We start from the raw sequence: 11,647 nt of genomic DNA on the forward strand, positions 1-11,647 counted from the left end.
GAAAATGAGATTTACCCACAACTTCTCCCCATAATTCAACCTTATGGAATAATAGGGTAATAACACTTAATCAAAAATCAATTTTCAAGAGTGACTGGTTTGAACAAAAATATTATATTCATAACAGATTTGTTGGATGATAACGGTGTCATTCTAAGTTACACAGACTTTTCAGAAAAATATTGTCTAAACTGTTCTCAAAGAGAATATAACAAATTTTGTGAACTGGTCCCACTGCCTCTGCTTCATTTGATTAAAATTTTTATGATATACAATAATTTCTCATCAGTGCTCCCAAATTTATTGCTAGGGCAATGTCAGCTGTTTGATAAAAATGCAATAAGAAATTTGCTAGTAGTTTCTTCAAAGACAAAATATTTCATAGTTACAACAGAATGGTGACATGGCATGGTTCTAATTTAGTTATTTCATATACACTGGATAAAGCATACTAAAAATTTATGAAATAGCCTATTCTACCTAAAGTTAAAGAAACACACTTTAAACAAAACTAATACTGTGGCAGAATTTCTAAAAAAAGAGATTTGGCTTTGAGGTGGATCAGTGTTCTTTTTGTACTGATGAAAATGAAACCCTAGAACATCTTTTTTTTCCTATGCCCTATCACACAATGTATTTGGTGCAACTTAAAAAATTGGATTTCCCTAAATATTAATGATGTGCCACTGTTTGAATTACATCATAATTTTTTTTATATGGATCATCTAGCATTGGATGTCTCAGACATTATTAACATCATCATACTTTTGAGTAAATATCATATCCATTGTGCTAAATGGAGGAACGCTAAGCCTTCTCTCCCTGGTTTTATTGATGATTTTAAGATATTTTTCTTTGCTAAAAAAGACAAAAAGCACATATGCAAAAAAAATAACCAGGATAATGCACGTCTCCCGCTATTCAAAATTTTGACTTATGCTGAGGCTAATATATTGTTAAGTAATGCAGCTGTCTCACTAAGGTCCAGAATCGATTTGTTCCACGATTCGATTCAATTCAATTCGATTTGATTATGGGGAATTTTGACAGTCAGAAATATTATAATTCAGATCAGTACATTTACATATTTTTGTATTTAGAAAAAGGAAGCTGACACACGCAAGACTTTATCAAAGGTGTGAGCATCACAGCAGATGCCTTTGTGTCAAAGTAGCTGAAGATAAAACACATAAAAACATGAAGGTGGTTTTCCTGGCCTGGGATTTTATAAAAAATATTCTGCAGTACATCAAAAACGAAAGAAAACCATTAATCAACATATGAACGTTACCTCTGACGTTACAGCGGTTTTATTAGAGACACGGCTAACGTTTTGCATTTTGCATAATTTTAAAAAGTTTAAATTTATTCAGTATTGAACGGCAGAAATTAGGTTTTCTTTTCGGAAGTATGTAAAATGAAAAAAAAAAAAAAAAACAGCAGCCGACTGCGCTGTAAACAACAGTAGACTTGTGCCTAACAAGCAAGCGAATAATACAGAAAACAGATTTTTAGACGGGAAACTGTTCTTGAAGTACAGAGAGAGAGAAAGAGAGAGAGAGAGGGCTGTGCATGACGTGCGATTTTATCGTGGTGGAAGCAAAACAGTTAGGGAATTCATGACGATGTTTATGTGAAGCGCAGTTTGGATCTTCTTTTGCTGCTGGTTCAGTCAATATTGTTTGGAGAGAGATCAAACTAACAGCTTTAGAATCGGCGCAAAAACGGCGTGAAAACAAAGCGCGGACCTGCCGACAGATCAGAGTCAGCGAGCTGTCGGCTTTCAGCCCCGACCGTGTCCGTGCCGTCGGTGAGAAAGGCGACATCTCACTGATTCTGATCCGCGGGTCCGCGCTGTGTGTTTACGTCTTTGTGCAGAAGCCATGTACCTGCTCTCATTTACTGTCTTAGCTGTTTGGTGGTTGTTGAAATTTTGTGAGGTTTCACCAGAGATTCTGGCATTTCGGGCAAAATAAATTTATATTAAAAAATCGATTCAGGATTTTAATGAATCGAGTTCACGTTATCCAAGCCAGAATCGATTTTAATCAATAAATCGATTATAAAAACCCACCCCTAACTAACAGGTTGCTGAGTAGACATCTGTGTAGTGGTTTGTTTGAAATCTAACACTTTTTCCTTCAGTTTCCTTGTCAAGAATTAACTTCCTGTTTAACTGAAACACCTTCCTGTTCAACTGAAACACCTTCCTGTTCAACTGAAATGACTTGGTTTTTCAGTAGTGTGTGTGAGAGCGTTTCAGTAGTGTGTGTGAGAGCGTTTCAGTAATAATGTCCCTTACGGCACCTCATAGAAACGACCTCTGAGTATGAGCATAGTGAGTTAGACCGGCTTTGCATAAAATGTAACTAATCTGTATAAGTAGCACACACATAGTTTTTTTGTTCAGCAGTAGTGTGAGACAGGGCGTTTCTAATTTTAGCGATATTGATCACATGGAAAAAAAAAAGCAGACCTACATATTTGTTTAATGTACACGCTGAAGGAGAGATGACTGCAGGAGATGTTTAGTAAGATGAAAAAGGCCCGAGCACAGAACCCTGTGGAGCTCCTTTATTCATTCTGACAGATTCATAGTTTATTTTCTGCCTTTCGCTCAGAGGCAGACGGAGACAGTTTGCAGGTTTGATGCTGTTTTCTGTCTCAGTTTATCCTCTGTCATCTTTACTGACGTCTGTCTGCATGACCTTGGGAAGAGAAGAGCATCAGCACATAAAAGTGAACTTAAAAAGCTTTTAATACCTCATTAATTTAAGGTGCTGGGACACGAAGCGGTGACGAAGACCAGGTCTGGACGTGAGCTGAGCGCGCTCTGTAACAGAGAACCGTACAGAGGAGCCAATCACAGCATCTGATAAATGAACGTCTGATGACTTTGTTATGATTGTTCAGCACCTGACGCTGTCATTAGCTGGCTTTGCATGATGCACAGTTCAGAATAAACCCAGAGTTTGATCCTCTGTCTGAAACCCGCTCCCCACCCACTGAGCCAGCTTTTCTCTGATTGGCTGCTCCTCGCATATGGCCATGTTAAAGATGCCCTCTCTTTGTGACATCATAGAGATCCAAGGATAGAAAAAAACTGTGAAACTGAGCATACATACACTGAGCTGATTATAAGATGCTTTACATGGACGTACATTTATGATAAGGAGATAAGTGATCAGCAGACTGCAGGCACAGATTCAGCCTCAGCTTCTTCTCCTCTGGGTTCAGCTGCAGCTCTGAGCTCTGTTTTCCTTCCACCATGTTTCTTGCTGTGTTGTGCTGTGTTTCATTCTTCTTCTTCTCTGCCGTGCACCTAAAGGTTCTTATCTTTAATATAAACACAAAAAGAAGATGTCCAGAGAGAGCCGAGCCTGCTGACAGCTGATTGGATCATTGATCACACAGGGAAACGTGGATGCAGTGGGATGGACCATCTGTCCTTCAGTGCAGCACCCCCCCATCGTCACGCCCTGACGCCTGCTCTGCGCCCCCTGCTGGTCACACGGGGAACAGACTGCAGCAGCTCGAGGCTGCAGCTGAAAAACAAACACACATCCTCAGCATCGGAGACAAAAGGAGGCTCGACGGGGCGAGCCCAGCTGCTGGTCAGCTGTTTGCTCTCAGCCAACGCTCTCCAATAATCAGAGGATATGAAGCTTCAAACATGACGATGTACGTGTAAACAGACTGAGCTCACAGAGGCTCTCAGCTCCAGTGGGGATGATTTTTATAGGAACCTTCATCATCAGAAGCAAATGTAGAGATGTGGAAGGTCACTGAGTGTTTATTTACAGATGTTCATTCAGATGAAGAGAACAGCCTCGTCTTCGCACTTTAAACACAGTTTAAAACTGTAATCAGTAATAAGAAGTGATGTCACAGAGATGGGATATCCTTACATGGTCATCATCTTCAGGCGTGCTCCACGCAGAAGCCCCTCCCACCTTCTGTTTAGTCTTTGAGTTTGTGAAGGGACGTGACTAAAACAGCTTGTTTCAGACCGAGGCTGCACCGAGGCTCGGTGTGAGATAAATAAGGATTATTTTGAACTTTAAGTCATGCAGAGCTGCTGTGGTGGAGGCCAGAACGGAAAGACGGAGCTGGAAATGATCAAAATGAGGGAAAGATGGGAAATGAGCGGCTGCTGTTGTTGTAAAGGTGCAGAGCTGGAACATCTGCCGGCACCTTAATATTATTTATTTACATACATAAAGATTTTATGTAAAGTACTTTCAGGAAAATCTTGGTATTGATTTGGATGTTTAAAATATTTATCATCACTATGCTGTCATTAGAGCTGCATCCTCGCCCTCCCTCATCACTAACACGCAGCCGGTCTCCTCCGTCAGAGCTGCTCCGGAAACCCCGCTGGGATCTGCATCCAATCATCTCTGCTTTCCTAAATCAATACTGTGACATCACGGAGGACTTAGATTTAGAAACAGGACTGAGAGGAGTTACAGGTTCCAGCAGATGTCTGGTAGTCTTTGTTTTTGGCACAGCAGGGGGCCAAAGGGCTTACTGGGAGCCAGATGACCTCAAACACAGACTGGATACCAGAAGATTTCCAGTTTCTCTCTGAAGTTCATGTTCGAGTTCTCTTGACAAATCACAGGTGATCAGGCAGGTAGATAAGAGGGCGTAGCCTTCCTGATTACAGGCCAGCTTAGATATCAAAGAACCAATTAACAGGATAGTATCCTGGGAGAATGACATAGATCATCAAATATAGCAAATAATGTAGATTTCAAAATAAATAGTAAATAAACCCGGTCCTAGTTGGTGCTTGGAGACAACCCACAAGAGCCTTTGACTGGAGCCGTGACAGATCCACACACAAACGTACTGAGAGGAGAGGCTCCTGGCACTTCAAATACACCTGTGATTTCTTTGAGCCAGAAATGATTAAGTCATTAAGTTAACAGGTGCTTCACACGGACACAGGTACCTGCTAATCTGTTACATCCAATTAAAATCCTGGAATTTTACTCAAAAAAACTGGAGCTCAGACTTCATAGGTGGTCTGTTACCACAGCGACCTCACAGCAGCCACATTATTGGTTGGATGATGTCATTAAAAAGGCTCCAACAGCACAAAATCAGTCCAGAGGTCCAGTTCAGGTGAAGCCTGACACCCACCTGTGTCACCATCCACCTGTCAGTCAACGAGGCCACGCCCCTATAATGCAAACTGTGTTACTGCTGTATTTGGTTCACCTGAGATCCTTCTCTCACTCCTCGTTATCTGGGGACTCGTACCTATTTTTAAAAGTTGGATTTAGCAGATGATGTTTTTAGACCTGACAAACGAGCCTTTCGTGCTTCATAAACTTGCTGAGGTTTGGTTTACGCTGCTTTGCATAACCAGGAGCTGCTGCAGAAACCAGCTGTGTAACCTGACCCCCCTCTGTGATTTATCAGGCCTGCAGCAAACAGTGACACAACTCGTGCTCAGGACAGGAAATCATACTTGAAACTCACTCACGGACCGAATGAGTCAAATGCGCAGCTGGGCGGGAACACGAACCTTCTGACGTCTGAAAACCTTTGAGGAGGCGACACGCGAGCGCTCGGTGTTTACTACGACTGTTGGCTGTTGTCAGCGTTTCTCTCGGTATTAATGTACCAGCAGCTGGGCGTGGTCACGTGGAGGCGTGTGCAGCACTCTGAGACTCTGTGTTTAACAGTGACTGGCTCTCGGCGACAGATCCAGTGGCTGCCTCATCGATTAGCGCACTGATTGACTGACTAATTAAGTGACTGGAGCTTCAGTCTCAGTCAGCTTTCTGCCTGCCATGACCCGTTATTACAGCCTGTTTCGGCGTCTGCTGTCCAGAGAGAGTAAAGGAGAGGAGGCCGATGAAGAGGAGGGCAGCATTCACAAAGACAGCAGCCAGCAGGGTGAGTCCTCAGGAGACACGGCGCCCACCTGAGTCCTCTCTCATTCTTTAATGCTCACTTTGTTTTGTAGTGATCAGAGCTGGTGAAAGCAGAGGAAGACTCACAACTCAGAATCATGATGTGATTTAACCTCACAGTTACCATGTCCGCCTCTATAATCTCATCATTTACTTTAAATAACAGAAATATGCACAAACATCTGTCCCTGAGTCCGGTCGCGCTGACTTCTTTTATGTTGCTTCTGTCTTTTGTTGCATGAAGCTGCAGAAACGTCTTTTTTGGGGGGAGTTTATGTGAGAAGGTGTTTCTGATTCAGAGTAGACTGAAGAGTTTTAGAGGCCACATTAGCTTTGGGAAGTGTGGGACCCTTGTTCGTCTCCTTTCTGAAGCTGAACCCTGAAACTTTCCAGAAGAGTTTGAGATCGTCTTTCACAAACTGGAAATGTGTTCTGGAAAGTTCCTGGTGTGTTTGCAGCAGCAGGGTGGAGCAGCTGAGGGAAGTGCTTGATGGAGGTTTGCTAACAGGACGGGCATACAGCAGAGTGTCATCTGCAGATAAACTAACGTTTAGTTCATGGAGGATGTTGTTAGCATAAATATCACAAATACATGAGATAAGCAGAGGTCCAGAGCTTTGTGGTACACCATCATTTAAGTGTAAAATATGTCCAAAACCAGAGACGTCACAATAATCATGAACCTACATTCTGACTGTGACCATCGTAAAGCACGCAGCGAACCAGAGAAGAGAGATGATGTTTCTCTGTAACTTCTTTTACACAGAAACTGATATCCTGTTCAAGTTAATCAATCAAGAGTCTACCTAACATGGTTTTTGTGTTGTTATTGAGTTTATGCCATTTTTATTTGTTTGTCTGCCCAGTAAATGTGAAGTTTTACTGTTGACATTCATTCAAATGGCCACCAGGGCGGCGATATCTGTGGTTGCAGAAAGACTTCTGGTACTGTATATGTGTGAAGAAGGGGAAACAGCTCTCTGCCCTAAACTAGTTAGCCAATGAGCATGCAGTTTCACAGTCACCATCATGGGGAAAATGCTGTGCTTGAGGTGTCATAGCACAACTTTGCTAACCATGTAGCGTCGCAGTGGGCGTGTCCATTTGTTATATTGCACTTGGCTCCTCCCTCTGTGCGCGTCTTCCTGTTAAGTGTTTGTCTTTTGGTAATTATCTGTTGGTTTTTTCGTCATATTTCAGTTTTTACTTCCTGTCTGTCACTTAGGCTGTGTCCCAATTCAGGCTCTGCAGCCTTAAAGGCCGCATTTCAAGGCCGATTACGGCACAGCGACGCGACGAAGGCTGTCCCAATTCAAAGGCTGCTCGAAATGCGGCCCTCAAATGCGTCCTTCATTTCACTGAATTTTAAGGACGCGGCGGTGTAGACTTCGTGGCCCAACATATCCCAGAATGCATAGCGTGGCGGTGGGTTCTGATAATTTTGCCGAAAGAAAACGGCGGATGAGGGGCGCCCGAAGAGTGAACTTTAAGTAAGTACTGAATATTATGTCACTTATTTATGTGCAAATGTTTAATAACTAAGAACATTAAAACATTACTGTTGGCCACATGTCGGCAAAGTCATGTGACATTAGTGACGTTTGTACTAACTTGGTTTTAAAGCCTTTACTTTAAAATATACGGCGTTCAACAGCTGAGCTTAATCAGAGAATGATCAAAGCTCATGTAGGAACAAACAAACAAATGAACAAACGATTTTCTCCTTCATTTCTGTCAAACAAAGCTGTATGACACGTTTCCAGCTGTTAGTATCATGGTTGCTAGGCAACCTGGGCAGAGCGACGGAGGCTAGACCGTCCCATTTCACAAGCCTCGCACTTCCGGCCTTAGCGGTCTTTAAGTACGCGGCCCTTGAGGATCGTTGAGGCTGCAGACCCTGAATTGGGATACAGCCATTATCTTCACCTGTGTCTTACTTCCTGCCTGCTTCTTGTCCTGCATCATTGTTGTTTCTAAAACCTTCTGCAATATTCTGTTTCTTCTCACTTTTTGTATTTTGCATTTATGTAAATACTTCAAGATTCAAGAAGGTTTGTTGTCATTTTGCAACGTATTTATCAAAATCCACAGGCTGAAACAAAATCGGTGAAAAATAAGAATACAGTAATAAAAAACCAAAGGAAGGATAAATAACAATCAAACAGCAGCTTCTGTAAAAAACCACACTCGCTCAGCTAGCAGCGATCCTCTCACAGAGAGGGATCACTTCTCGGAGCTTGTGAGTTTTGGACGTTGTTGCCTCGTTGGAGGACTGCGCTGACGTGCATCTCTGTAGTCATCGCTTTGGTTGAATTCCCACGGTCCCTGTCTGCAGAGCGAAAGCCACCAGCACACAGCACCAATCCCACATGTATCATGACAGGTCAGCAAAGACTGCAACGTGGTAACAGCCTGCAGTCTGACTATAAACCGTAGAAAAGAGGACAGCGAAGCAGAGACGGCTGATTTGTTGCAAACCAAGAAGACGATAAGTCAGGATAAGATTGTGTGACGGGGGGGTTAATGTGAAAGTGTGAGGCTCTAAATATTTAATCTTAAGTTTGGTCAAAGTGAAACAAAAGCTGTGAAAACAGAAAATCGATACATGTCGAATACGTCAACACGTCATCAGCTGATCTGTAGGTGAAGACTACACGTGAATAACACGGCACACCTGCTGCATGGATTTATTGTGTGTCTGATTGGTGTGTTGTTGTGTTTTTGCGCTTGCTTGGATCCCATGTTGTGTTGGAGTTGTTGCAGGTCGAGGTCTCTGTGCTGCAAAAGAAAGGCAAATGACATGCAAACACCTGAGTGTGTGACTGCAGGGACACAACCTGTGCACACACACACACTTCAGTAAAACACCTGCTGCAGTGAAACCTGCGACTCGTATAAATGACAGAAAGCTCACAGAAAACAATTTTTCTCATGACGCGCTTCATGAGCAGGTGTGTTTTTATAATGGCGTTTAGCGTGTAGAGGAGTGCCTGTGAAGTATCAAAAACCAGCTTCTGCAAATGTTACTGTGCGTCCTGGCTGCGTCCTGGCCGCGTCCTTACATGTCCCGTGTTCGCAGACGATTATAAATATCAGCGTCAAGGTCTCGGTGTCTCACACCTTCATCAGCTGATGACTGACAGATTCTCACATCACCAAAATATCTGCTTATATATAAACGCACAAACCCATCAGCTGCTCGGCAGCAGGACAGAAACCTGTCGTCCTTCGTTTAGAGACAGCAGGAAGTCTCAGTTAAACGTCACATCTGGACTCCAGGTGTCCCCCCCCCTCCAATAACCAGTCCTGATGTTTTTGGTTCCCAGGAATAAGCTGCAGTTCCTCTAACGTCCATTGGGGGTGTCAGTCCCCCCAGAACTAAACATGTTTACAACCCGATAAAACAAACTGGTTTCGTCTCTAGAGATCTTTGCCTGTTTATAATTACCATTTTTAGGGGCGTGGCCTGTGTGACTCGAGGTTTCCAGCAGTTTGCAGAAGCTTCTGTGACTTTATTTGAAAGTTTTCCAAGCTCATCCTCTGACAGCTGGGAGTCGAGCTGAAGCGACAGGCTGATAAAACACAGAGTTTATTCCAACAGCCCAGAGCTGAAGGCATGATGATTCACGGAGCATCCACAGTGACGATAAAGCTCATCTCTAAACTGAAAAACTGCTGAATTACTTTGGATAAGTGTGCCTAATAAACTGGCAGTGCGGGGGGAGATTCTGGGTCAGTTTTCTTGGAGTTTCTCGTTTTAGTTTTGAGTTTCTGTGTCAAACAAAAAGCAGCGAGAGCAACATTTAAAGGCCTGTGACAGAAACAGAACATGCTAACTAAAATTAGCCCACACACTGTGTGCGCGCGTGTGTGTGTGTGTGTGCGTGTGTGTTGTCTCCGTTATATTTACAGCTTCGTGTATTTCTGTCTGAGCAGCTGTTAGTCTGCTCGGCTCAGTCAGCACTTTGCATTTCTGCTGCTCCGACCCGGAGACCCGTCCATATCAAGTGACTCTGGACGGACTCGAGTAGAAATAGCGCACACACACTTCTTAGGAAAATGTCAGCTATTAAAATAAATGCAGACGCACAATATTCAGTGTGAGCACCTTTATTCTTCAGCTCTCTGTTGTCCCGTTAAGCCGTCTCAGGAACAGTTCTCCAGGCTTCTTGGATGTTTCTGTCCTTTGCTCTGTTCTCTGTCAGGATGATCTCACACTGCTTCAGTGATGTGAGGTCCGGGCTCTGGGAGGCGGACCCATGACCGACGTGTGCGTTTCTATCCAGGTGTGCTTTCACTGCATTAACAGTGTGATTGGGGTCATTGTGATGCTGAAAAATGAAGCTGCTGCCACTCAGATGTTTCCAGATGTTACTGCATGATGGCTCAAACTCTGACCTCATAATTCATCAGTTTGTCCAACACCGCTGACTGACACGCAGCAGAACCATGACAGTCTCCACCGTGTTTCTCTGATGTCTGTAACCTCTTTGATGGACCTCCTCCTGACCTCCTCTTGACCTTGATGTGCGTCCATCTCTCCATCAGACCTGTTTCTCTGCTCAGTGAAGCGACTTCCTGACAGCCGTCCTTCCACTGAGAGCATCTCTGATGAAGCTTCAGTGAAACAGTCGATCACCGTCTCTCAGCTCCTGTGTCAGGTCTTCCAGGTCTGCTGTAGATCTTTAGTTTTTCATACTGGACCACGTGGGTCAAACTGAAGAAGCAGAAAGGCTCCTTCATCACAAATCTAAGCACCTTCAGCATCATGTGGAGGGAACACGTCACTGCTTGGTCGGCAGCTCGTCACAGATTTATCTTTCATGTTGACTTCCTGTTTCTAATTCAGTTTGGTTTCTGATAGCTTCCAGAGTTGGTTTCTTTTTTTCAGCTCCGTTTTTATTGTTTTACAGTTTTTACAGTTGTAGTTTAATCTCATAAACCCACATTTTACTCACAGTAGAGGAAACACTGTGAGCTCATTTTGAATTTGATGGCAGAAACGCGTCGTAGGACTTTGGATATCTGATCATCTGCAGTGAATAATAACGTTTCAGGACAAAGCAGAGCCAGGACTGCTGAGCAGCTAGAATCCTCCATCAGTGCCATAAACCTGCATTCTATCGTGAGGCCACCAGGTGGTGATAGCTGTGGTTGCGGTCGGCGGGAAAGCAGCTTTTCTGACTTGAACACTTTTTGTGGACTCATCCATGATGGGTTTAGATTTTGTTATTGTCATTTGTATTTAGAAACATTTACTCATATATGCTTAGAAGTGTATAATCATTTGTAGATTGAAAGAATGTCTCATCCTAGGAGGTCTGTAACAGCTCTGTGTAGCATGAAGGGGGAGTGCGTTCACTCCCTCTACAGAGTGTTCTGGCGTAGATCACACCTCCTAGGAGAGGTCGTATCTTCTCTTGCTGATATATGGTATAGCAAACACACGTATATCTGTTTAAGTATAAGAGCCCTTTGTTCAGATGGACCGCTAGACTCCTGGCACCAACTTTGGGGAGTCTTCACAGGGTCACACCTTGACCTCACACACACACACACACACAGTATTCTTTGTTCACATGTATACCTATGTAAGATGTTATATGTTAATGACCCTATGCATATTCATGTAACCACAATAAAAGGAGTGCTATGGGGAGCCTGGCTGAGAGTCTGACGGTGGTCAAGTGGTGGAACGACACTTGGCCCCAGCCAGGTCT

At 43.5% G+C, this 11,647-nt stretch overlaps 1 protein-coding gene across 1 annotated transcript in view; it reads left to right on the forward strand.

Moving 5' to 3' along the window:
• Positions 1-5,548: 5,548 nt before the first annotated feature.
• LOC146619520 (fibroblast growth factor 12-like) overlaps positions 5,549-11,647 on the forward strand; it is a 29,723-nt gene continuing 23,624 nt past the window's right edge. The window contains exon 1 of the mRNA XM_085371342.1: positions 5,549-5,910. Within this exon, the coding sequence (XP_085227468.1) occupies positions 5,805-5,910 (106 nt within the window). The 5' untranslated portion in view covers positions 5,549-5,804. The remainder of the gene's footprint in view (positions 5,911-11,647) is intronic.

This window comes from Diplotaxodon limnothrissa, linkage group LG14 (genome assembly GCF_057381915.1).
Source record: "Diplotaxodon limnothrissa isolate DT_005_m linkage group LG14, D_limnothrissa_male_GT1.1, whole genome shotgun sequence".
In the NCBI taxonomy this organism is placed as follows: Eukaryota; Metazoa; Chordata; class Actinopteri; order Cichliformes; family Cichlidae; genus Diplotaxodon; species Diplotaxodon limnothrissa.